Source organism: Brachyistius frenatus, unplaced genomic scaffold (assembly GCF_029030835.1).
Source record: "Brachyistius frenatus isolate BFR_SWC_R1_liver_20210118 unplaced genomic scaffold, ASM2903083v1 Contig_97, whole genome shotgun sequence".
NCBI classification, from domain to species: domain Eukaryota; kingdom Metazoa; phylum Chordata; class Actinopteri; family Embiotocidae; genus Brachyistius; species Brachyistius frenatus.
In genome coordinates, this window is record NW_027210696.1 from 1143706 (window position 1) to 1171686 (window position 27981).

The window sequence follows — 27981 nt, forward strand, 5'->3', positions numbered from 1 at the left end:
TTGTTTGGAGCATTTCAGTGGTGAGAAGGGTTTGGCTCAGAAGAGGGGTGTGGTGGAAGCACTGGCCCATGTGGAATGACAGGAATGTGAAAGGGAGAACTGATTGACTGACAAAGAGCTGAGTCCACTGAGGGGTTCTGTTGTGGGAAGGGTCGACTCCCACTCAGCAATAACCACTCAGAGGTGAAACAAACACACGTCAGCACTAATGATGCTGCATCAGGACCAGTATGTGTGTGAAATAAGGGCTTGAGGAAGAGTAATTGGAAGGGTGTGTGAAAAGGGCACACTATAGGTCATGGGGACACAGACAGTTTCGTAATAATTTAGACAATGACACTATTAAATATTTTATTAAGCTATTTTTCTTCAAAAAACTAAAAAGAGAGCAAAAATCACACTTTAGAAAGCAATTCAACTTTTCTAAAGAAACAAAGCACAAAGGCTGAAATGATCACCTAAGACAAACCAAAATGTGTTTGTGTTTGAATACAACAGCTATAAAAAAAAAAATGCAACAACTGCTGTATCAACTGATAATTCATACAGAGTAGGATAAAAGGCTAATGCTGAAAGCACTACAAAGCTGACTGGGTTGGCACAGCAGGTCTTGAACAAAATAAAGACTAAAGTCTGCACTTTAGTCTTTATTTTCTACAAATTTTCTATTTTCTAATAAAACTACTTGAAAACAATCTCCTTCTTACATCGGTTATTTTCAATATCTCTTAGTTACAACTATGACTCCAAGTCAGTGTTGTAAAGGGTACTATTACGACAAAATGAAACATGGCTGGTTTTCAGGTACAGTAAAATATAGATGCTCTTCCCACCCCACCCTTCCTTTCCTATATTTATACATTCTCTTCATTTGTCACACTCTTATTCTAATTTCTACCTGGACCCTGTTTTTAGTTCCACTGGCAGGAACAGTCCAGAGGCTCTTGGAAGTTGTACTCCACGACTGTGGCGTTGCGAGAGCAGTAGAGTGTGACGGAGCGGGTTTGTAGTCCACTCTCACGGCAGCACTTACAGAACCTGGCGTGACTGTTGATGTTGAAGTTGAATATGGTGGCAGATGGACATTTACCATCGCAGGAATACACCGTGACCTGTAAGAGGAAGGAAACAGGGTAATGATAGAAGATATTAGACAACACATAATTGTAACTCTTTAAAACATATTTCAAATTTTGTTTCCATCAACTAAGCCCCCTCATTTTACACTTGTTTGTCTCTTTTGTCGCTCACCGGTGCATTGCTCCTGCAGTCATCTTTTCTAATGGTGGTCCGAATTGCCACACGCTTACACGTCTTGCCATCCTCTTTACCTACACATATGTTCACCCAGAAATAAGATACACACACAGAATAACACTCAGAAACATATCCGGAAATATTGGACCCTCAGAGTGATGACATGGCATCACTAACACACCACACCACACCTTCTAACAAGATCAAATATACACAAAGAAATGTGCATGCACACACTGGTTCACACTCAAATACACGCGGATCATTTTACCACAGAGACCTCACACACCCTAAAATGGCTATTGAACAGGGCTCTTTGTTGCCCAGCAGTAGGAGCTTGCTTTGATTGACAGCTGGGTGATGAAGGGGGGAGGCACAGGTCTCACAGCAGAAACCCACCGAGTGGCAACTGACCTAAACGTAACCCTCTTTTTAAAACCAGACAAGTTTGTCAAATGAATTCAGTGCAGGCCTGGAATCTATGAAGAGTAGATGATCTCTGCTTCTTGAATGACTGTGAATTACACACTGGAGCTCATATTGTATCACAAGGGCTAATATTTTGATTTGATCAAGCCTGTTTTTTATGTTATAAAAACTGTGTTTAAAGGATTAACCAAAAATGGAGAAAAGAGATGAAAAGGCAAACACAAAAATAGACCTCACACATCGTACACACTCACACACAGTTTGAAAGTGCAAGTGAATGAGTCACTGAGAGTCAGGATGCCAAATAATTACTGTAAGTGGGAATAGTGCAAGGTGGTGGTACCTGTGTCACAGTTAGTACTACCAGTGGGCGTTACAGGATTAACGGTAAATGGTAAAACACCCACTCCAGAACCTGGGAGCATCGTCGGGACCACAGCCGTCCGGTCCAAAGAACGTCGGGAGAACACAAGGTTATGTTTTGTTCAGAAAACACAGTTTCATGTCACACACAAACACACAGAGAACGGAATCAGTGCAGCCGGCATGCACATGGATTTCACTTCCTTTTTGGTCGGTCCAGGCAGCCAGCCAAGGAACGCAGTCATTTGATGTACTATAAAGCTCAGCAGGGCAAATCTCTAACCCCTGCACCATCTCACATCCTCATTGGTAAAACACTCACTGTGGAACACCCTGATTGGCCAAACCGCGAAAGCAGGCAAGCGGGTAAGGGTGCAATGCTGAATCCAAAGAGAGAGAGAATATCACCACTGCATGTTTACGAAGGGTTTAATCCACACAAGTTAAAAAGTCACTCAATATCGTGAAGCAGTCATGAGGAACAGTCCACAGAGTACAAGTTCAGAAAGTTAGCTGATCACAATCAAATGACATATGTAGTGTATATCACTGTATTTAATCTTTTATTTCCTTAACATTTCCACCAAATATGACTTCTGTTTGAGCTGTGCTGGCTCTTGAATATGTCAACAGAAGATTTGGGGGACACCTAGGGATTTCAAAATGTAGTCATAGGCCAGCAGGACTTATCTCCACCCTCTACAAAAGGCCACACCCCCAACCATTCAGCCAATAAGCCCAGCCACTGCCAGGCAACAAGGCGCTCACCCCTCTAATCAACTGCTCAAAGCATTAACAGAAGCCCCGAATAAATTTGAGGACTCACATGTCCTGCAGCAACCGTCCACGTAGCTCTGAACAACACCACCATTCTGCAAGAGGACAGCAAGATAAGGAAGCAGAGTTAATGGGAAAAACAATTTAAAGGTAACCTAAAAGTCCAAATCTAACAGTTTAATACATCATGTGGGTGTACCAATCAATGAGTCACCAGTCAGAGGTGAGAGATCAAGTTTGAAAGTTAAAAAGGTTATTAAACATTTATCAACTGCCTGAATGACTGAATAACTGAAATTAAAAGTGTTTTCATTCAGATGTCCTGACCTGAATACATTCTGTATCATTGAAAGGTGGGCAAACCACCCCAGAGGCAAGTATCATCGCTCCCACTGCTGTTTCTATGCAGTCGTAGCGCGTACAGTTCTCCACCCAGGAACTCCCTGCCTGCACACACAAGCAGAGTTAGCAGTGCTTGAAAGAGGAAGGATCGAGCACATGTGAATGTAGATCGGCTTGTTCTTACGGTGAAAAGCTCTGTAGTCCCGTTTTCGTTACTGAAAGTACAGGAGATATTTTTGCAGGAGCCACAGCACACCTGAGGGTCCACGGATGATACGTACATCTGGTGCTAAAAAGATGAAGTGAATGCACAGGTTAAGGAATAACTGCATGCATGAGGAAATATAAGGGGAAGCGGTATAAAAGCTTCAGTTGAGATTAAAATCACCAGAATGCTTCTCACATTGATGTGTGAGCCATTGAAATGTGATGGATACTTACTGGTCCACATTTTTGGGAGCAGTTAACAGAGGTGATTTCCATGGCATAGAAGCCAGAGTCTGGATCTCTGTGATGCAGGCACTGCACAGTGTAGCACAGTTCTCCCTCAAAATACTGGACCAGAGAATGGCCTGGGCCCAGCACTGTCACCCCTTGGAACAGACACACCTCTGCCTTCTCTACACATGCACACACATAGACATGGAGTAAATGATTCTATTTACGTGTCAAAAAGTTTTTTTCATGGTAACTATGAAAGCATCAGGCAGTGAGGAAATTCAGTAGTATGAAGATAAATAATGTCTACACTATTATGAGGTGTCTGTGTGCTTTCAAGCATGTATTACACATACGGCATGTGTGCTGAGGACAGCCACAGTTGGTGCTGCTGTCTGGAACCTCAACCAGCACCTCCCCCTGAGAGAAAACAGAGCGCTGACTTAACTTAATTTGCTTACTTTCTCTTTCCTCTGGCAAAAACCTGATTAGACAGTAACTTCTGGTGCAGCTTTTTGCTGACTTACCACCTGACAGATGGGGAGAGAGCTGTCCTCACATTGGCATTCTGGGCATGACAGACAGAAAGTTAAATGGAGAGGTAGAGTGAAGTTTATAGAAGTATGTGGCAGGCATAACAACTTTGGAGATGGCTGCAATCATCAACACAGCAGTGAACTGACTCGAGTGACAAATACTATATACGAGTGTGCATATGTGTGTGAAAATGAATGTGAATGTGTACCACAGTGATGCTGGGGGCAGCAAAGCCCTGGGACAGCAGTTTGAACCAATGAGAGACCAGGTGCACAGCTCACAGATGATTCGGGGCACAGATTGGCATCACACACTGCAGTACGAAGGAGTACAAATATGACTTTGAAGACAAAGATACAAACAGACCAGCGCAAACCAACACACACAGCTTACCACAATAGTACTGCGGACAGCAGCTGTTGGTGGTGTTAAGATCCACAGCCAGAATTTCTCCATGTGAGCAAGTTGGAATGGGCTCAATGCATGACTCACACACTGCTCGGACGGAAAACAAACAAACAAATTGACTGTTTTACTGCTGTAATTGATGGAAGTGTGAAAGAAGGAGCCATAGCAGATGGCCAACCTCAATCCACAGACACATGGTTTCAGACTGACCTGTGAATGACAGTTAAAACTTACCACACAGGTAAGAGTAGCAGCAGGATTTCTGCCCCCTGACCTCGACAAGGAACTGATCTTCCCTGCAGTCAGGGGCAAAGACAGGAGGGCACGCCATGGGGTCACACTCTGAGGAAAAAACATTTAGTGTACATTAAATTTCAACCCAAATGTCATATTTCCCTGAAAGTTTACAAAATGTCTGGCAACTGCAGCAAAGAAATGAAAAACGGAGGTTTGTTCTGACCGCATCGGTACTCTGGACAGCAGGACAGAGTGCTGTAACCAATCACAAGCCTGTTCCCATTATCACAAGGTGGAGCATCACTGTTGCAGATGGTCATGTTGCACTCTGACCAGAAGTGAAAGACAAAAAGTACAGGGGAAGAAAAGATTAAACACCATCTCACGAAATCGGTCTCCAGAGGTTTCTTTTAGGGATGAATGATTTTCTTTCCAAAGATGATAACTTGTAACCTCACCGCAGATCTTCTTTGGGCAGCAGACTCCTTCCTCCAGTACATCCAGCACATACTCTCCCTCTCTCTCACACTGTGGCGTCAGGACAGAGTTGCAGTCTGGTTCGACTGCCACCACAGAGCCATTCTCCATACACTTGTACAGACAGCAGCCACGAGCGGAGCCATTCCACACCTCGCCAGGGCCTCGGGGGTTCCCATCATTATCTGTGCACACTGTGTACACCAGAAAAAGGTAAATACACTGATACAGGTACATGTGAGTTGAAAAGTAATATAAAGCACAGTCAAAAAACCTATGCAGAATTTCAGACAGTACAGTGTTCATAACAAAAACATGAAATGTTCTCTCACCGCAGCGGTCCTCAGTTACACAGTAAGGGGAGTCGGCACGATGCAGGATGGTTCCACCACGGCACACACACTCCTCCCGGATGAAGGAGCAGGTGGCCTCCTCGTAGTACTCTCGGTTCAGACAGGTGCGGCTGGTGCAGGTGCTCACACATGGCTGATACTCCTTACCAGGGGGACATCGCAACGCTACAAGATGATGACACGTCTCTTAGCAACGCATCAGCAAACGGGGAACGCGAGTGCATTAATCTGCCTACGTGTATGTCACTGTTTTGCCTGTGTCTCCTTACGGCAGAAGTTGTGTCGTCTCCAGCTGACGCAGACCTGATGTGTGTAGCAGACCGCCACATACGCCGCCAGAAAGTCACACTGGTGGTCCTTGTAATGCAGATCCCCCGCCCACATGATGTCACAGAACTGCTCGGGAGGCACCTGCAAACACACAACCAGGCCATGAAAAGCTTCAACTAGTGATTATTGTTATGTTCAGTTAATCTGATTATTGTTTTAGGTCATTAATCCACTTGTGTTTTACTACAATCAAGCTATGTGAATACCCTTCTGTACCTTGCTGTGGCATGGTGTGAAGGCTCTTTGATGGAGCATAGAGAGGCAGGTGGTGCAGTCCCCGGTGGTGCAGTTGTCGCCGACCCTGCGCATGTGTTCGGTCTCGTCGGTGGTGTGGACTCTCCACGCCTGCAGGAAGAGCATCATGTCTCCCACCTCTCTGACCACTGTGCCGTTGGGGAGCTTCAGGTCATCTTCTGGGTTCCCATCACAACAACCTGGCATCATGGGTAAACTTTTTTTTTTTTTTTTTTTTTTTTTTGCAGCTCTATACACGAGTTATACTGCTGCATTAACAGTAAACAATATAAACGTGGAGTGGGATAATGTCTGTGTAAAACTGCCTAATTAAACCAAATGGTTCTCAACCTCTCAAATTGTCATATCCCATAATGACTCAAGTCAAAGTGAAGCTGCAGTTTAGACATTAAGCCTTTAGGTGCTGAACGATGGCACTTAGATAAATGAGACTGGTGCTGATGTCGTCAAAGCTTGTGTGTGTGTGTGTGTGTGTGTGTGTGTGTGTGTGTGTGTGTGTGTGTGTGTGTGTGTGTGTGTGTGTGTGTGCGTGTGTGTGTACTTACCACACAGACCACGAGTGGGTACAGACAAATTATTGGGAGCAATGTACTGCAGCACCATGATGCCTGTACTATGATACCACTGTATGCTGACCCCACCAGGTGTGTGGATCAGATACATGCTGCCTGTGTCTTCCACATAAAGGGAGTGACGTGAGAATGGAAGTTTAGCAGGTCTGTAATTTACCGTCACCTGGAGACACATAGACAGAAAAGAACCACATTGCTTACATGGGTTAAGCTGAATATTTGGTACGACATTACAGAAGGGGAAGACTGTCACCTTGCGATCAAGTCGGTGGATAATGATTCTGGAGGAGGAGGTAGTGATGTTCAGCTTCTTAAAACAAAGACCAGATGTTCCACCTGTAGGACTCTGCACGGAACAGACATTAGAGACTGCAATTAACTGAATGAATACAACAGTTATTGACCATTATACAAAAACACAACTATGGTGAATGACGGGAAAGAGAAGAGACTACTCACAGTTCGTCTGATGGAGTTTACACTCTACAAAGAAAACAAAACATTTCCCTGAAAGCAACCACCAATTTTTTGGGGGGGCATTTTAAGATACAGTTCACATTATTTAATTTGTATGTTACCTGACTGGTTGGACATTTCTCCACAGTGCCAATAATAGTCTCTCTGGGCAGGTTAACCAAGATGTAAGAACCATTGTCATACAAGGCCACGTTATTACCATCAAATGTGATCACACGCAGGTCTGACATCACAGTGCAGCGACCTGGCAAAAACAAACAGATTGTTGAAGCAAAGTATAACTCAGTCATTTGTAAAGTCTTTCTTTAATGCACATAATGAAACTTACATGGGCACTGCCACTGTGGGCAGCAGGCGTCTGTGTTGATGAGGATAGGCAGGCCCAGCAGACTGCACTGGGGTGGGATGGTGTTGTAGCGACAGTGGAGAGAGGAGTTGTGAAGCAGCAGTTCGCCATTGAAACAGATCAGCTCAGCACATTCATCAATGCGATAAGAGAATGGTGGCTGTGGACACAAATATACACATTTTGTTTTAAAAAGCATTTTTACAAGCCAAAAAAACTCACAACTGTCTGCAGCTTTTTTTTGTATTAATAAACTATAATTAAACTAATAATTATTTATTCACTGATTTATCTGCTCTTTTTCCAGTCTCTGTATTCCCCAATTATTATCTACAATTACAAAAGTACCTAATGATAGCATACTCATGATTTAAAAAATACATTGCAGTCTTTATACAAGTTGTACTTAAAACATTTCCTAAGTTTTGCTTTATTCATAAAAATGCCATTGAACTGTTTTGGTTCAGAGTTCTTGATATTATGCATGATGGCTCACTGTCATACTTTCACAGCTCATTGGGACATTTGAATACAACAGAGGCATCATTAATGTCATTAGTAACACCTGTGCATTTCTTACTATGATGTCTGCTGATAAAAAGGCCTATTGTTGCTGAAATAAACACTTCAAACCAATGTAAGTGAATTCAGTCATGTAAGTAGACAATTACATTGAACACCTAACTGTCTCAGTTTCTCAAATTTAATTCAGATCTTTTATTCCAAGTGTTTGTGCGCGAGTGTGTTCATGAACAGTGTGTTTGTGGCGGTGTATTGAACTGTATAATAGCAACACTTACTGTGCAGGGAGTAGTTGGCAGTAGGAATGGGTGTGTGGTTGATGTTTCCTCTGTTACAGGAGAGGTGTCAGGGCTTGTGACTCCTTCTGTAGTTGTAGACTCAGTCGTGGGCTCGATGGTTGTAGGAAGCAGTGATGTGGTGGTCACAGCTACAGTTGGGGTGGTGGCCTCCATGGTGACGGTCGTATCTGCTGGTATAGGTTGAGAAGTGCTCATGGATTTGGTTGTGATTTCGGGTACAGAGGTGGGGGCAGTTGTGAAGACTGTGGTGTTTGGTGGCAGCATGGTGGGAGACGTTAGAGGAGGTGGGGTGGAAGTTACGGCGGATGTTGGCGCTGGTGTTGACGGTCCGGCAACCCTGGTCGGGGTAGGAGTCGAGGGTGAGGTGGCGGAAGCCAGAGTAGTAGGGGACGGTGGAGGAGAAGTGGACGGGACTGCAGTGGCCTCAGTGGGTGCAGTGGAGAGTGTTGCTGAGGTGACCAGTGTAGTAACCTTTGTGGTTACGGTGGTTTGAGTGGGGATTATTTCAGTTGTGCTGAGAGTGGTCGTCTCCGGTGGGGTTGAGGGAGTGACGGTGGTAGGAGCAGTAGTAGTTAGAGGAGGAGGAGATGTGGATGGAGTGAGCACCGTGGTGACACGCTCAGTGGCTAATGTTGAGCTGGGAGTAGTGGGAGTGGTGGTGGTGGTGGTGGTGGTGGTGGTGGCTGTGGTTGTTGTGGGCCTGACAGTCGTGGAGGAGGTAGTTGTGGCTCTAGCGGTGGTGGTAATGGTCGTGGCGGTTGTTGTTGTCGGCCGTGTGGTAGTTGTAGTAGTTGTAGTGGTTGTTGAAGTTGGTGGTGGCGGTGTTGTAGTTCTGTTGGACCGTGTCACATATGCAAAGGGTGTTGGAGTTGGGGGAAGGGACACACCTACAAGAGACGATTAATATTATAAGCACATATTTTGTATTGATTTAAAAAGTAAATCATTTAAGTATTATATTTCATAGCATTTTAAGACAAAAAACCTCACTGTACTCACAGTCTTCTGTGTAGACACATCTTCTAGTGACTTCATCGAGGACCATGTTCTTGGGACAACGTGGGAAGCAGCCTTCCACGCTGTAACATATCGAAACTATTTCAGTGATTGAGTTGAGCATTGATTATGTTGTTTGTATATTGAATGTTGTAAATTAGGCATGTCTCTTACGGAGGCAGGAACTGGCAACGTGTGGCATCTAGGTCACTGCATGTGTGGACACAAGGGCTTGCACAGGCCTGGTAGCGCCACTCACACATCATGCGGTAAGGTATTACAAAAGCACTCTCTGCAGGAGGAGAGGAAAAACACCTGATTAGATAACATCTGTGCATACCTACTGTGCGTATAATGTGCATGTATAGGTGTACAATGTCCACAAAAAGTATTTGTATAGAAGCTGAGAGCTTTGTTTTAGTGCCATTATCTCAAGATTACAAATTACGAGGTGCTGTGAGGGACAGCACCTCCACGAAGCGAGGTTAGTGGTTTAGCGAGGTATTTTGAGACTAAATCATATCAGCCAGGGTTGTCAGTGTCACGAAGGTGTCTCTCATTTAAACTGGCTAGATCACCATGGTTACTTATGCTGCAAACTTAACCTGGTCCGGAGCAGGTTATGTTGGAGATACAGGATCAAAATGTAGGAAAGTACCACCTACTGACCAATCAATTGTCAATTGATTTTCATCACCAATTGGTACGCAGAGTGAGAGTCCTCTGGGGGAGGCAGAGTGTTACCGACAAACCTCTGGGTCCTTCCCCGGTGATTTTTATGAGGTATAGATTAATTTCAGTGTTTTTTTTACTGATATCATTCTACAACAGGGACTGATTGATGCACTAAAGCATTGCACTTGTTGCCTACTTATAAGATCTAACAGTAAGCCTACGTACTGCTTTGAATTATGATCTTATATTTATTTCTTATTTGCTCCTTAGTCCATTTGAATCCTCCGGGGCTGCAGGTGAAATGATAAGACTAAAACGTTCATACACATCATACACATCTAATAATACATTAATTTAATGAAATATGCACAAGTAATAGTCTGATCTTCCTGTGCACTTTGTGGTAAAGTGATATTATATATATATATAGCTTTCTGTATCTGCCTGAGCACCTTCTGCTCACCTAACAGGTCCTCTATTTTTAAATGTTCGACTATTTACCAAACTGTAAGGGATTGAAGCAGGTTTTTAGAGTGTCCTTTTTACAAACAAATTCTGCCTGACCTTTTCTTGACGTTTTTGCATCTGCTTTTCAACAACAAGTTTCAAGGTATTTTAGCAATTTAGTGGCTGTATAAATTAAACTGCCCTTCAGTTCACAGGTGGCCCCAACGGAATAACCACAGTTGTAGTTGATCACATTAACGATGGGCACGCTTCATTAATGCTGTGTCTTAACTGTCATACTTACAATTGCTATTTTGAATGCTTAAGTGTACTCACACTGACAAGTTATGCAAATTGCAGTGCACTATAGGTATCCGGAAAGTGTACTCAAAACAGTCAATCAATTGAGCGTGAAATGCTGGATACTTAACAACTTTAACGGTTGCCATCATGGCTATGAAGCAGAAAGGACAGGACCACCTTTTCAAACTGCCGTGGCTGAAGAAACTGCTGTTGTTGCAGCAAGTTGTACACGTCCACACGAAAGTGGTTATTTATTGCTAAGTACCACTGTACTGCTGTTGGTCAGAAGCTATCAGTGTATTTATTGAGCTTGCGAAACACTAGGCACAAATGCATTCAAATGTTACGATAATTTTTGGTCAGGACAGAGTGGTAGTGTGTGATTTCAGACAACACTACTTTGTCGAAATACATGCACTGCACAAGTACGTGCACCACATGCAAGTGTATTACATGTCATTGTAAAAAAGGGAAGTATGCAAGTTGAAACACAGCAATAGTTAGACAATAAGAACTTGGTCAGTTTGGTGCTATTTAAATGGGTTGTGTTATTTATATATCTACAGGGGAAAAAAATCCTTAGAATTGTCCTAAATGTTTTGTTATGGATCATATACCAGTTTATCTAACATTTTGTGAAATAACACTATGAACTTCATGAACATTTGCTGAGTTATATTTTTCAAATACGTCTTAGTGCCATTGTATGTGTGTTGAGTACATGCTTGTGTCTCTGACCCTCCAGTGTGAAGCTGCTGCTGGCTTTGAAGCTCTCTGAGGTGTCGTATTTTTGAGCCCTTGCAGCAGTGCGCGTCAGGGTCAGAAATATTCCAGGTTGGCCGATGAGCTCGAATGAGGTGTGACCTGGCAGAAACAGCCCATGGTGCTGGATAAAGGTTGCTCTTCGAGTGAACTCGGCCCCTCGACTCCAGAGCTCCAACTGAAGGCGACTGCGCCCTGACACTACAAGGAAATAATTTGGTCTCTCTGCAGACTCCAGTGACACCACAGGGACACCTGGGAAAATAAGCAAGTTTGGGTTAATTTAGCCAAAAACAAAGAGTGCCAGTGCCTAAGGGTGTGAATGTGGATGCTCACGAGATATTCTGTCCTTCTGCAGGCCCGCTATGATCATGAAGTTGAACAGTAGGCCGGGGGCAGGCAACTGGTCTGGTCTTTCTCTCACCAGTGGAAACACTGAGCTGCTGGTGCGATTCACTCCAAACATGGTGTCATTATAGATAGCACTCACCAAGGAAAATGGGCCATCACCAAGCTCTGTGGGAAAGTGAGAGAGGAAATGAGTGTGATGACAAGCTTGCAGGAAATCGGTGTAAGGTCTGTAAATACACAAATAACAGGTCAAAAAATAGTTCATAGAATATATTCACTCATACATACCTTGATTATAATATTCACAGTCATAGGCTGAAAAAAAGATCAGAAGTTTAAAGCATTTTAATTGCACAAAAAAATGACATGCAATATCTAACAGACATGAATGAAAGTGGGTCAGAGAGGTGAGCAGGGTTTACATGCCTGACCAACAGAGGAGCTCAACATACTATGAGTACTTTACGTGTGCATCTGTCTGTGTGTGCATACTCACGACAGACAGAGGGTGATCTCCAGTGTATCGTGACTCCCTGTTGACAGCATTTGTGAGCATATGCAGCGATGGATGTACAAAGACACTCACAGTCTCCCCCACGGTTACAATTGCAAGTGTCTGTCAGGCAGTTCCTATAGAACCAGGCCACATCAACCTGGAAGGTACACACAACACATATACGTGGTCACATACAAACACACACACATATATATAGACACACACACACGCACATGCGCACACAAACACACAGATAATCATAAAGTGAACCAGGCCAAATCTCGCTGGGAGTAACTGAGTTAGGTCTTGTTTAGTGGGTGAGCAGTTCTCAATAATTCAGACAGGAAGGAGTGAGGAGATTTCAGGACAAAGAAATGTGGGTCAACCTCTGGAGCAGAGGGTATCAGATTAGCTCTATGACAAACACACAAAATGCATCAGCAATGAGTTGCTCTGTCCAGAGGCAAGCCTAACAGGGTCTTCATTTTTTGTCACTGGCTACTGCAATGCACAGAAACAGTAAACTTCATCCCTGCAATCTGTATTAATATCCTTTCAGAAGATGTGACAAGTAGACATTGATTAAATAATATGCTGCATCTTGGTTGGAGAAACAGGGTTGCATTTCAATATTCGAGTCATTTTACTAAAATAATACTCAGTTATGCCAAACTTTTATTAGTTATGATGAATCCCTAAAGAATATGTGTTGATGAAGCCTGTGAGATGGGGAGAGTATCAGGAAAGTAAAATGAGATCAATCTATGATATGTATCCTCCTTATACATATTTTACTAAAAAAGCAATAGTTACTGTAAGTGTATCACTCTTACAAATACCTGTCTGAACGGTTTATCGTCAATGTCTCTGAGTTTGAGAACAGGCACAGGCTTCCAAAGCTGTCACTCTGTACTGTGCAGACAGTACAAAGCACTAACTAGACAACAATTTGTATTTTCAGAACAATGACAAGTACATCTGAGTATAAATAGAGTTGTTTTTCTTTAGGAAGGAGAGCTTTAAAAGTGGAAATGTACAGTGATGGATTCAATCTCATTTCTGTCTCTCTGACTAGAATGTAGAGAAAACTACAATAATAGAAATATATGACTAACTTTCCGGGGTTTAATATTTTATTGTTTTTAAACTGTCTCAAAGCATAAGAAAAAGCAAAGCTTCTTGTTAGTCATTAGAAAGAAAAACTTTGTTTGTGTCCTCTAACCATCGTCTGATACACTGAGGCCCTGGATTTGCTTATTTGTGTGAAACCGTCTTGTCTTCATTGATGCAGCCAGAGAAAATAACTCTGTCTGAAAATGAGCAAGATCAGTACAGTTGCCACTTTGAGGAATATCTCAGCGGAACAGACTACATAAGAAGCTCTCTCTAAATGAACAAATCTGTGTTATCTGTAGCTTATCTGTAAACAGAACATGAGAAACTAAGAGTAAATTAGATCAAAAGCAATGAGGCCACACAATTTACTTATTTACTAATTATGTTAAATTAATAAAAAAAGGATCAAGTAAACAATGTGTTCATGTACGATATGTCTATTTCCGCCTTAGAAGGGACATTTTTAAAGAGTTCAAGAAGGGAAGTAAAAATCTGCTATGAACAATACACCATTGATGAAATTATTAAAAACACATTAAATACAACACACATGAGAACATTTCTAAAGAACTATACATTTTCAAGCATTAGTTCTTGCATGTCTGTTATGATAACCTCCACAAAACCTGTCGGTTATTTATATGTAATAAATTATGACCACATGTCCACACGCTCCACATGTTATGGAGGTCGATGTCCCAAAGACTGTCTACATATAAATTTGGCTCCATCTACTGGTGGATATAAACACTATACTGTAATAAAACATTGAGATGTGTATCTGTGCATTTGAGCAACCAAGAATCTACTGTGGTATTTTGTATTTATCTCAGAGAAACACTGTATTTTCTGAGATCAATTGAGAGTTGTTCCCATGACCCCTACCAACCCTTCTTCCTCTGTTCCAAGCAAGATAACCTTTCTACGGCTGCATTCAGTCTGCAGGGACGTGTGTGTGTGTGTGTGTGTGTGTGTGTGTGTGTGTGTGTGTGTGTGTGTGTGTGTGTGTGTGTGTGTGTGTGTGTGTGTGTGTGTGTGTGTGTGTGTGTGTGTGTGTGTGTGTGTGTGTGAGAGCATCAGTTCATTGGCACTCACCACGTTGTGACAGGGCGCAAAGACATCGCTGTAGAGGAGAGCACACTCCCTTTTGGCGTACGGCTGTCTCCCCAAGTCCCCTTCACACGGTCGCTCAACTAAATAGTCACTTTCACACTAAAATGCACAAAACACACACACAGAAGGCGATCAAGTGTCTGATTACTCTTAAATATCACGGCGGACTCGGGGGAGAAAAGCACATAAATTACAGGAGCGACAGGAGAGCAGTGAGTGAGTGAGATAGACAATGACAGAAAGAGGAAAGGGTAAAGGGAGAATCAATGGAGGAGAGGCGATGAGCTGAGTCATACCTGTCCCAGGGCCCAGCTATCTCCAAAGGTTTGTGCGTTATTGACTTCCATGTGGCTGGAGGTGGTCATGTCGTTCACTGTCACGCTGTCAAAATTTCCACATAACCCGCTGAGAAGGCCCTACAGGAAAACAATGGGCAGTGAGTAATAATTTTAGATTCCATTCAATATAACTCATTCACTTTTAATATGTATATCTCGTACAGACCTTCCACTGAGGTCCAGCTCTGATGTGTACAGTTGTCTTGCGGTCCCAGAGGAGGGTCAGATCCTGATTGGGGAAGTGGATCACAATGTAGTAGCCCGCTTTCCACAGTTCAAACTCAGACCCTCGACCCACAACAGTGGAGGGGCTCTAAAACAGGAAAAACAACATCGATTTAGTTCATATATTTTCAAAGGGCAACAGACATAGGCACATGGCTTGATTGGTATTTAGAGAGTGTGACTGTGCGTTTATAGCCTGTACAGGGTTGCCAGAGTTGTCAGTGAAGTAGATCTTGGTAAGTCCCACGTGAATGACCAGTATTTTCATGCAGACAATGCCGCTCTCATAGCAGTCCTTGTTTTGGGCAACAATGGACACCTCGGTTTCTCCTGCACTCTGGTGAGAGGGGAAGACAAAAATTTTACTGTTGTGAGGAGAGGAGGTCTTATCAGCTCCTCTCATCTCTGTCCAATAAACACATGGTTTTGTTTGTTCAAAATGTTCCTTTTACTAAATCCATAGCAGTCAGAACTGTAATATCTGAACAACACATGGCTGATTTAAATTGAAAAGATGATTCTAGCAGTTCAGGAAACACTGTCATTCTGGATACATCAGAGGGTGACAAGAAGAGGAAGCAAATCTAGGCAATTAGGACAGCTTTGACCTGCTTCCCCATTCTTTTCAGGTCTGCGCAGTGGCCGGCAGTCTGCTGGGTCTGAATCAGAATGTCTGTTCTGCTAATTCTAATTCTATATCCCTGGGAGCGCAGGAGCCATGGGGTTTGAAGTGAACACTGGTCTCTTTGTGTTGCCACCGCTTTGCACAACGTCTGCTAGCATTACCGGGGTGCAAACCCACCTGCGCACACACACATACACGCCTTAATCTGCTCTAATTAAAACCCACTCTCTCTTCCAAGATTAGAAACGAGCTTGGATCTTCTTTCCCAGATCTAAATCAGTGTTAGCCAGGAAATGTTGAGGTTGCTCCTCCTTTGCCCTTAAACGCATACCATCAATCACACACACGCAGCTTTCTGACACAGTCTAGCACAAGCTCTCAAGACACTAACCTGATTAGCATTTCAGTGCCACAACTAAATCCATTTGTCACTGAAAGTCAATTATGTCATTTTACGCCTTTATTTGCACTTCATTGTGCACAACAGAAAGTACTTGAACAGATCCATACAGACAGGCTCCACTCACTTTAAGCAGGTAGACCTGACAGTCAGAGTGGTAGTCGTACTCGAGACCGTCAAAGGTGTGGTAGTGTCTGTCGCTGTAAATGGTACACACAGCTGGACATGGGGAGTAGCTGCAGTTAAAGTAACCACGGTGACACAGACTGAGGGGATGGACAGGAGCACATGACAGGAGCAAAGAGAGAACAGAGATGAGACAAAATTTCTAATTCATGCCACACATATTAATGATAAGTTTACTTCGATAGCTGCTTTCAGATTCAGTTGATTAGAGATGTATTACAATCCTATATGGATAGACATGATTGTATCTCTACTGAGTCTATAGGAAAATACAGATAGTGAGTTGAGTCAAGGCATATACCATTTGTAGCATGGTGTTTCGACAGTTTCTCCAGGCAGGTATTCAAGTCCGAGCCAGGCACAGGGACAATTCTCTGGATAGTAACACTCTCCCTGGTGTAGGACCAGCCTTTATAGATAAAACATAGGTAGGAGGTACAGAGCATGCAAACATTTGACTTGAGACCATACCTGCGGTTTTACCCATTAATTACAACTGACTAACACTCCAGCTTCCAGGCAGCCACTGTCAGATAGTCAGTTAAGCTTTATTAATTCAGGAAATCTCAGTGAGATTAAAAATCTTTTTGTGAGACCTGACAATAAATTACATATACACAAGATTCAAAAAATTAAATCATTCCCACGAAACAATAATTCATGCATGCACACACACATAACTCCACTAATTAAAAGAATCATAAATATTATTAGAAATACAAGATAGTAAAGCCTTGAAGTCTCAGAGGAATGTTTCTAACTTCAAGTTGTGTTGCAGCTCATTCTAGTTTAAGGTGCATAGCACTGGAAACCAGTCTTCCCAAGGTTGGAGTTGGTATGAGGAACTTTCAAAGCTAATCTTTTCTGTGATCTGATGTTGTGGTTATTAGCTATAAACTCAATAAAAGATGTTCTTGGAAGCTGAAATAGCAAGGCCTAAATGAAGACACAGATATGCTGATGCCTTCTAAATGCCAGTAGTCTGACTCACCAGATGAAGAATGTTGGTATAAACCTGTGATTGGCCGACTATGTCAGTCGACCTTTTCCTTCCTTTCTGCTGTCTATGTGCTACTTTTTCAAAATCCCCTTTGCAACAACAACCTACGCCCTGAAAAATGGTAACTTGTGATTTGGATCATAAAATTAGGCAAGCCTGCTTGTTTTTTCAGTCTTTAGTGGGGATTTTTAGCCATTTTATGCCAGGGCTCGCCTCCCACATGCAAATGCTCCACCACGACAAGCCCCCCTTAACACTATTTTGCAAGGGCACCATTGCTGCATCCTCAGTTTAGCACCACTCAAGATGTCTGTGAATGTTTTAAAGAAATACAAACAAGCCAGTGCCCACCCCTCCCTATACCAGAACGATAAGTTGGTTTCACAACAGTGTGAACATCCACTTGCAAAGATGTGATTTTTTATTTTGATATACAGTGGAAGATTCATTAGAATGAACACTTAGCTTTCCTAAGTCGTCTAATGGTAAAGCAGTTGCAAGCAGAGACTACAGGAAAATAAATGTTTACCCAAACAAAGCACTAATCCCCTGAATTCTTTGGAGCATCCACAAGTAGATTATCTAATGAACTGAAAGACGTGGCTGCCTCGAAGGTAGGACCTCCCTCATGATGTCATGGTATGTTTTGCTAAATTGTCTGAAAAAATTTATCTCATGGTCTATTAAAAACAATACACAACAGTGTAAGGGAGCAGGGAGCTTATATTACCCAGGAGGGCAGACACAGCCAGGTATGCACGGTGTGTTGGGTGGACAGGTGAGGTTCAACATGAGGTTACGGCAGGTTGTTGCACAAGCGACTCCTCCTCTCTGCTCAGTGCAGCTGTGGTACACTTTCCCCTCTGGACATTCCCCGACTTCTACACTATCAGGCTCTACAATGCACACGCACACGCAAGCGCACACGCACACACACACACACACACACACACACACACACACACACACACACACACACACACACACACACACACACACACACACACACACACACACACACACACACACACGCACACAGGAAAATCAATGCCTCAGTCGCCTTAAACGTCAACGGCAACAGCCAGTCATGGGAAACAAGCTACAACTACAGACATAAGGCTCTTGATTTCAGCAAGAGGGACATAGCCTGAAACACCACTTTGTTGTTGGAACGAACGAGAGAAGGAACTGGAGGGAGGGGGGAGTGCGGAGAGGTTACCTTTTTCCTCTGGCACGCACTCCATCTTCCCATTTCTGCACAGGCTGATGGAGGGGACAGGAAGGGAGAGGAAAAAGGGGTGAGTGTTTGGGAAAGAGAATATTGTTATCAAACACAAGGTTAGTTTAAGTGCTCTACGTCTCATTTGACAACCACTCAAGCTTTGACTGCTTTCTCAAATGCATCAGACAGTGTGTGCAAGTGTGTTACTCTGTGTGTAGTTGGGGAGGGCAGCAAAAGTGAGTTCAGTTCTCAGTGCAGGTTAAGACCAGCTGTGACTCACCAGGGGCCAGAGGCACTGAAGGTCACCTCCCCTGGCTGTGACACACCACCCATGGAGTAACAGTGACACTGTGACCTGAGGAGAGACTCGTGACATTAATTTGATTACATGAATTATTGATGATGCTTCCGGTGTTGATGTGCTGTGTGCTTGTGCGTGTCTTTTCAGCCAAAAAGCAACTATAACAACCATCGTAAGAATGATGTACGAGGTGGGTAAGTCTTACAGTTGCACACAGCGCTGGCGCACATCATCATAGTAATTGCCTTCGGCACAGCCACACCCTTCGGCACAGTCACCAGGGTTACACGTCTCAGTGCTAGACAGAGCACGACAGGACCGGCCGCAGGACGACACACACGAGTGGTACAGCATACCTCCGAGACACACCACTCCTGTAAATCCCACACAGAAAATAATAAAAATATATTTTTCAGCAAAGGTAGTTCAGTTTACACATACAGCCCCATGATTTTAATCTATGGCTATTTTGAGTGATGCACATTTAAATACAACGAGTCTCAAGGGCATTGAGGCAAAAATTCAGATTAAAAAACGCAATCCAGAAGACAGAGACTTACCACAGTCTGAGACATGTGATCTGAAATTAATGTTGACTCCATGTTTGGAACAGAGGTAAGTGTAGTGAGCCAGTGCCGTGCACAGACAGCTGCTCCCGCAGCGACAGGCCTGATAACGGCACTGCTGCTGGTAGATGTTTGGACTGATGTAGCTGTGGCATGGAGCAAACACGCTCCCCAAAAGCACATCGCAGTAGGATGCGTAGAAAACTACAACATAAATACACACACAGTACTTAACACATTTGCAATTCTGATCTGAACGAGCTAAGATAGCCTGCAGCTAAATCTGGTAAAACTCACAGTGCAAGACAGAAATCAATAATGTTAGAATGTATAGTACAGACTGAGGAGCAGCTAGCATTTAAACCCATGAAGTTTACCCTCATGTGAGGCATGGCACAATTACACGCTACATGAAATCATTTATTTGATTAGGAAAAAATGATCAAGTATATCCAGAGGGATACAAAATTATTACCATTGTGCTGGTTCATCTCACATGGGTCTATAATGGGCAGGTTAACCGGAGCAACACAAGCAGACGACACCTTCCAAGCATTGGCATGAAGCTGAGGAGTGCCCTCTATCATGCCTGCTGGAGACCTGGACACACAAATATAGTCAACGACAGTGACATTTTCAGCATTGACCTGTTAGAGGAAAGTCATGGCTCACAGAAAATCATCTCGTAGATTTCCATTGAAGGTTCCACAGAGGCCCAACGTCTGTCCACGCCACTGACTGTCCAGATGCACGTAGGCCCGCCCCCCTCGACCATCGTAATGCAGCTTCAAACCAATCCCTGCCTTCAGCTGTGTGAACACAGATGTCAGCTTCCGCACCTCGACAGCATCTACAGATCCAGGAGCATAATGTCACAGAATCACACAATTGCTTAAAATTTGAGGCAAAAACGATTATTGTAATTTGATCTGTCAACATGTAATATAAACCTGTGATGTATCAGTCACAGCTTTTGTGATTCCTACCATCAACATAGGGCAGGGCAGGCGCTGGGTTGACACCAATTATCACCTCGCCCTCTTTTGTCAAAGTGATTTGACGACTCACGTCTTCATCCAACACCACTGTCACTGACTGAATACACACCTGCTGCTGTTAACACACACGCAAATACAGGAGAGCCAGTTACATCTACAAAGAAACGAGACTGCAGGATTGGTAGGTGTGTGCGCATGTAACTGTGTGTGTGTTACCTCTGAACAGGTGGTATACTGCAGTGTTATGGTGAATCTGCTGCTGCTGCGGCTCTTTGCCAGGACGTACTGACACGCCCCCGGCTGGAGAAACATCCTACCGTCAAATGTCGTCACGAACACATCCCCAACCACCGAACACTCCGCTAAGATGAGACAGGGGGAAGGGGAGAAGTTTTGAGGCCGAGTTCAGTGCTTCCCCTTTGCTTTCTGAATGCTCTTAAAGGGGATTCTCACCTGTGCAGTTATTCTCAGTGCAGTTCCACACTCCTCCCATGCACACACTAAAAAAAGAAAAGTCAAAGTAAATCAGCAGCACATTGGCCACGCTGTATGCTCACGAGGAAATACAGGCCCACACTCACCAAACACTGCAGCCCTGTTGAAGCATGTGTCCTTGTACATATGATGTTCCATGGTAAACACATGGACACTGAGAAACAGCGATACATGTTCCGTTCTGTAGGATAAGACCTGCATGGAAAGAGGAGAGGAGTTTATTACCCTTCACATACTGTGGTTTAAGTGAAGTAAGGAGGAATTTGTTAAATACCATCAGGACAGTAGCAGCCATCCAGACAATGCAGGTTGGTTCCCAGACACTCTTTCTCAAATGTACAGGTGGGTGGACAGCAACTGATACAGTCTCTGTACACAAAGCTGTCTTCACAGCCGTCATCTACATACAAAGACAGACAGTCAAGTTTAACAGCAAGGAGAAAACCTGAGCATGGATTAAAGTTGTCTGAGTATAGGTTTACACTAAACCATTTCGTATGGACTGAACCTGTGTTTTCACTAACAATGTAGAGCTGCAGCGGTGACTTACTACAAGAAGGGAAGCTGTCTCTCCACTCCCTTACTGGATATCCGACGTGTGAGCAGGCTCGGGTGTACTCAACCAAGGCTCGACAAAACGTCTCCTCATCATCAGAACTGACATAAAAGGAGGAAATGATTTTGGGGACTTGGTTTCAACACAATAAATCTATACTTGAGAGAAAGAAAAAGGAGGTTTATCCAATCGTCAATGTGCTTGTTTTTTTTTACTTACACACAGAGGTCAGAGACACAGCTGGCAACGAAGGGATTTGGGTCAATGTTTTCATGACAGGACAGAAAGGGGAAGAAGAGAAGCGCACTGCATTTCTCTATTGCATCCTGCACAACAAAAATAACATAGTTAGCAATATAGCCCAACATTTATAACAGAGAGGCGCAACAAAGCATACACTGTCATTAAACATACAAGGACCATGATGGTTCTTCATGAGGTAAAACCTCAGCAAGATGCTTTTTTTTTTTTTTTTTTCCGCAAGTTATCACATGAGCAGTAAAACTGTTTATATGGTGCACCTTGGCGGCCTGATTTGCTTTCGCAAATGTTAACAGTGAGTAGAAATTTTCTGTGGTTCTTACATCCATGTCTGACTCAGACTGGCAGGGCCCGTTGAAGTCGAGATCTACTGAGGGACAGGCTCGCTCATGAGGCAGGTCCACTGCCCAGCTGTTAGCAAACACCGCAGGCTCATCTGTCCGAATGCCTAAAAGACATTGCACATGTACATTATATGCATGTACACCCAGCAAGTATCCACACACAAAAGCTACAGGATAAAAGTGGATAACTGTTATTAGCTGCTTTTAATTTGTTGATCATTCTAACCTGTAAAACGTCTGTGACTATCTTGAAAAAAGCTATATAAATAAAATGTATTACTATTATTTATTATTACAAATAAATAGGTCTGATGAAATAAAAGTGGTCATTAAGATTAAATATATGTGTTCATAAATGCACTGTGAAAAACTAGTCCACAGAAGCTTTACAGCCAGAGCCTTTTTTGTTTACTCTCCTTCCCGGAGCTCATCCTCAGTACACTGGACAGCGCTCTGCCCAAACAAGCAGGGGAACATAGTTCATGTTACTGGTCATCTGAGGAAAGAGTCTTGCTTCTTCCAGCTATTCAAACCCAAACTACCAGTCCCCCACTATCCTTCTACTCTGGTCTCTCCAGGTCCCACCGCTGGTATAATTGGCCAGAATCAGTGTTGAGTGTATAATAGCAATAATTGCAGTGAGTGGGTGCTGAGAGAAGGGATAAGAGAATGAGGGGCCAGTCAGGCCGGTCTTACCACGAGCAGTGGTGAGGTCATCACCAGCAATGTGGTTGAAGTTCCCACACAGGCCACAGGGGGCACCCTGGTGCTCCTCACTCATCTTCAGATAGACACCTGAGCCTCCATCCCAGGCCAAAGAGAAGCCAAACACACTCTTCACCAGCAGGTAATCGGCCAGTCGCTCGATAAACACACCACCTACAGTCTGAGGCAGACTTAGCCTGACATTTCACAGAGGCAGAACAAGATAGGGAGAGATGAAGTCTTTGAAAATCATGCTCATAATTCTGTATTGTGACTTTAAGTTTACATTTTGTGTCGTAACATTTATTTATTTTTATTATTTTTATTTGTATTTATTTTTGGGGGGGAGGGAGATTATATAAATGTTCTCTTGTTTCTACATCATTGCAGATGAAACACACACACACACACACACACACACACACACACACACACACACACACACACACACACACACACACACACACACACACACACACACACACACCTGCGACCTCCCTGGTGGACCCGATATCCAGAGATGTGGATTTCCTCCTCATTTGGGAAGAACAGACTGAGCGCTCTTGGACATGAATACACACTCCCCTCACACACTCTGCTGTTGTGAACCTGAGAAGAAAGGCAATGGTAAGGAATCAAAGGGTCACAGAGGGAAAAGCGCGGAAATTTACAAACAAGTATTAGCCACTGACTGTAACCTGAGCTAGCATAAAATAAAAAAAAAAAAAAACACTCAGTCACCTGTCTGATTATGATGCTGACATCTATGGCCACAAATACCTTATGTGGTATGCCCACTAAATTGCAGCAATAACTCGAATTACTATAGGTACACTATTACTATCATATAGTGGATGACAAAAGTCAAGGGTGACTGCAATTAGCATTATTTGTTCATTTAAGGAACAAGGCAGGGATACCCTTTGTTTTTGTCATTGTCAACAAATAACAAGTGTTAACGAAGCATTGATCCATCTAATGAAACTCTTGGAATTTTCCAGCCTCTTGGTGGCCCTCAGCCCAAAGCCTATTTGTTTCAATTGAAGATGTAAATTGTTAAAAATAGGACACAAAAATCTAGTTTAATTTAATTTGTGGTGTAGTTATTATAAAATATTACTCAAATGGAAGAAAATAATACATTTATTAGGGGTGAAAAATAAACTACAGTACAGTGACCATATTGATGGGTAACGCATCAACATGTCAAACGTTTTCTGAAAAAAATGGAAGAATAAGTTCCATAAGGCTTTGGCTGAACAGGCAAAACTTGTTAGCAGGATGGATTTATTGTTAGTTTCGGTCTTCATGGGGTTGGCAGAAGATAAAAAGTACCAGCAGAGTTTTTCTTTCAATTTAATCTAGAGAGATCTGCTGTTTAATATGAATTTTAAATGCAATTTAAGATAATTGAGAGAACTCAAATGGGTCAAAGTGCTCTGTTTCCAAATTAATTCAAGCCCAGCACAGACAATTTAAAAAATAACCAAAATAACATGGCAATTACAGCTTATAGAAGATTGACAATAACTGCTGATTGGCATGTAACCTACTATTCTCATATATTTCTTGTTTCTTTTTTGCTGGCATAAGCAGTTAAATGCAGCTACATTTCAGTTTATTTACACAACTTTTATTGTTTATTGTTGTTCAACAGTAAACATGGCAATGTATTTGGAAGCAGCGCTAGCATGTATAAATGAAGGCTGAATGCTGGCCTTACCCACACGGTGTACTGTGGTGTAGACGAGTGGCAGTCCTGGGCCAGGATGTAGGAGCAGGTTCCCGGGAAATAGAAGTAGATTCCATCAAATGTCTCGTAGTGGTGCTGACCCCACGACCTGCAGATCCCGTCTCTATCCTGGCCCTGGTTAGGTACTGAGAGGAAAAAAGGCAATTCACCCAGACAAGATTCTTGTCATGATGAAGTGGCTCAATTTTCACGTGGTGACACGAATATATTTCAGCAGAAATGGACACTTTACTGAACTGAGAAGGCCAGTCATGCATCCCATCTCTTTTATTATCTTTACATCTTTCATCATCTTCTATTTCATTGAACTTATCAACAGAAAATGAACACTTGAATTTTCTAAAAGCCCTTTGTTATAGGAAATCCCCGTAGCTGGCTTTGCCAAGATGCTGCCCAAGACCATTTCCAAAATCTAAGGAGGTGGGTGGCGGTGATAGTGAGTCATATCTAATCTTATTAGTCTTATCTTACTGATGGTAATCTGAAATGGGAAATTTTTTAAATTTGAGAAATCTTAATTACAAGATATCCGTTTTAATTAACATCATTTCCCACTCCTATTCAATATTTGTCCTCTGTTGCATCAGCTCTGTTGCCCTGATCTTTAATTAATCTGTGTTACAGCTAAGCTTTTTAAGAAACCTGCTATTATGACCCACTTTCATCCTATCTGTTTCCTTGAGTTAGATCTTTACAAAAAGCGTATTCTTTATCTTTTCAATGGTGTATTTCAGCATTTCATTTCAAGTCTCAGTTCAGTCACAGGGCTCCACACAACTATATTGTTTCTATCATGCATGTCAACACTTAATTAATTCATTGAAATGAAAAATTTCTTTACTGTGACCTCAGATCTCCTGATATACTGTATAAGGAGCCTGTTGAAAATATAGAAACCAGAAACTGCATCACTCAGCCCTTACCCTATTACTTTAGTTCAAGTGACTTCATATCTGCTTCTCTAGGGAGTAAGGTCTATATCTATGTGTGTACATGTGTGTGTGTGTGTGTGTGTGTGTGGTTTTAATTGAGATGGCAGGTGGTGGATTTGTATCAACAAAGAGAGACAGAGAGAGTTCTGGGGAAATCTGATAATCAATGCTGCAGTGTGTGCATGTAATTAAGGTTTGTTGAATGATTGAAGAGTCTCGTATGTACCCTCATGCTTGTATTATGGAGTGAGTAACTGTATTCTGTTATTAAAAAGTTATTGTTATTAGCCATGCTAACCAGCTGGTCTGTTGCATACCAGGAAAGGCAGTTATGTGGATGAGATGATCCTGAGTGGGCACAAAAGGAAGACATGTACATGTATGTGTGTGAATTACTCACTGATCTGGCAGCGGTCTCCCAGTGCCTGGAACTGAGCACAGTCGCACACACCGCCCTCCTGACACCAGCCACCATTGAGGCAGCCGCAATATTCTGGGAAAGACACGAACAAAGTCAAGTTCGCTCATCCCAGTCTGCCCGGGTAACGAGTTTTAAGTTTCTGTAAATGCATTTGGGAACACTTCAAAGGCAGCTTATTTACCTGAAGAGACATCTCTGGCAGTGTAGTTGTGCAAAATGCTGCGTGACAGAGTACCCTCCGACAGCAGTGGTCTGTATGTCTTGGAAAACAATTAACAATAGACACTTAGAGTAGTTCCTGAAATAATTCTCAGGCTATAATAGCATCACTGACAGAGTACTGTAACACTGGTGTACCTGCTGCTGTATGTTAAATGTTGCGTCAGGTTGAGTGGGAGAAAGTGTATGTGTTGGTGAGTGTGTCTCATTCTTTACAAAGACAGCTTTGTGCCGGTTAGGGTGTTGTGCGCATGTGGGTGCCCTGACCTCCTCTGGTTCTCTTAGGTGTAGTGTACAAACCTCCTCCCCGAGGAGATCCCGTTTCCTCCGGAGTGCATTAGCCCTTCTGCACACACACACAAACATGCACATTAGTGGGAAGAAACAGTCAGAGGGGAGACTTAAGTGCACTTTACACCACTTGAATTCAGACTCCAAACTACTCTTTACTGAACCCTCACACACACAAGTGCAAGTACACACACACACTCATGTATGCTGTCTCTGTCACACACTGTAGACAGAAACAGAAAGTGTAAATAAATGCATTTAGCATGGTCAACGAACAGCGAGCAGCCTGTGAAAAATCATAGTGAATACTTCTTACACAACATTAATTAACATTGGACTAATATTGATAGCAAAGACATTTTTTTATATATATATTTACCTCTGTGGTCTTCCTTCTGCCACTGAAAGTCGACTCTGAGCTCCTACATTCAAAGTTATACAGTTACCACTCAACTTTTAACCTGTCAAAATAGATATTGGTTACTTATCTAATGTAAAATCATCTACAGCAAAAGGTGGATCCAGGGGTGTCCAGTCAGAATCCTTTTTTTGATCCACATCTGTATTATTTGTAATGATTTAACAGCTAGATGCCATGGTAGGACACGAGGATATGAGGCAGCAGGAAGAGGGAGCAGTTTGATATTCTATGATATTTATAAACGTGAATTATCTGTGGCACGGAGTACTGATAAACAGAAAAATGCAGGTTATTCCAAAAAAACATTTCAAAAGAACATGTTCTTAAATACTTTATGGATGTCGTGACTCGTTTGTATAAAGAATATCTACGACTTGTGGTAGATCAATTCATGTACAGTACTTCCATGTCATTAAAGTTAACACTCATATTTTAGCGGCAAAATTTAATACAGGGCTGTTATAGTAGGATTCTGAGGAAGTAAAACGGTGTGACTCACCCTCAAGAAACAGCAAGTGGGAGACTGAAAACGACATAAGAAGAAATCGTTTCACTGTCCACTTTAAGTTCATCTCAGAGTCCGAAAGGAAGTCCCTCCGAAACGTTAACGGTGCATCTCCACTGTCCCGAGAGGAAAAGGTTCAGGATGTTTGGTAGCACCGGGACGATGCCTCTTCGTACCTGGAAAACCTACCTGGTGTCGACAGCCCCCCCTCAGCAGATGACGAGTCGCCTCCACCTGTTGTGGGCAGGTAAGCCTGCGCGGCTCTCCGTCACACCAATATCCTCAACCCAAGCAGACAGAATTCAGCCACTCGCCTCTGGGATTTCTCTTGAGTGAGCCCGCAGGTATGTCACTCCATCACGGAAGTTTTCACCTCAAAAGTTATATGTCAAATTTCTGGCTGCTCACATGCACATGGGGTGGGGAGCGTTAGGAGACACGAGTAGACAGGCAGTTTACAAAGCTAGAGCTAGAGAGATTCAATTCAACTTCAATTCAACTTTATTTATATAGCGCCAAGTCACAACATAGGTTATTTC

The 27981-nt window shown here is 42.9% G+C and overlaps 1 protein-coding gene across 1 annotated transcript; it reads right to left on the reverse strand.

Moving 5' to 3' along the window:
• Positions 1-446: 446 nt before the first annotated feature.
• otogl (otogelin-like) lies at positions 447-27516 on the reverse strand. Its single transcript, XM_069711115.1, has 57 exons — positions 27437-27516; positions 26896-26938; positions 26526-26571; positions 26188-26266; positions 25986-26078; positions 24624-24778; positions 23388-23509; positions 22892-23097; positions 22175-22299; positions 21810-21916; positions 21585-21691; positions 21309-21434; positions 21121-21229; positions 20993-21039; positions 20756-20901; positions 20528-20654; positions 20214-20391; positions 20017-20141; positions 19536-19745; positions 19181-19349; positions 18955-19029; positions 18672-18715; positions 18183-18348; positions 16754-16861; positions 16394-16532; positions 15444-15578; positions 15183-15329; positions 14975-15094; positions 14661-14777; positions 12450-12606; positions 12242-12268; positions 11939-12118; positions 11579-11857; positions 9590-9707; positions 9419-9498; positions 8399-9306; positions 7581-7758; positions 7354-7496; positions 7235-7258; positions 7029-7121; positions 6749-6938; positions 6165-6382; positions 5888-6029; positions 5598-5783; positions 5247-5459; positions 5012-5116; positions 4786-4893; positions 4537-4638; positions 4352-4456; positions 4134-4174; positions 3963-4026; positions 3610-3788; positions 3353-3457; positions 3154-3273; positions 2876-2921; positions 1252-1331; positions 447-1112 (listed from the first exon to the last, which is right to left on the reverse strand). The coding sequence occupies exons 1-57, from the start codon at positions 27507-27509 to the stop codon at positions 912-914; spliced, it is 7836 nt and encodes a 2611-aa protein (XP_069567216.1). The 5' UTR covers positions 27510-27516; the 3' UTR covers positions 447-911.
• Positions 27517-27981: the final 465 nt, after the last annotated feature.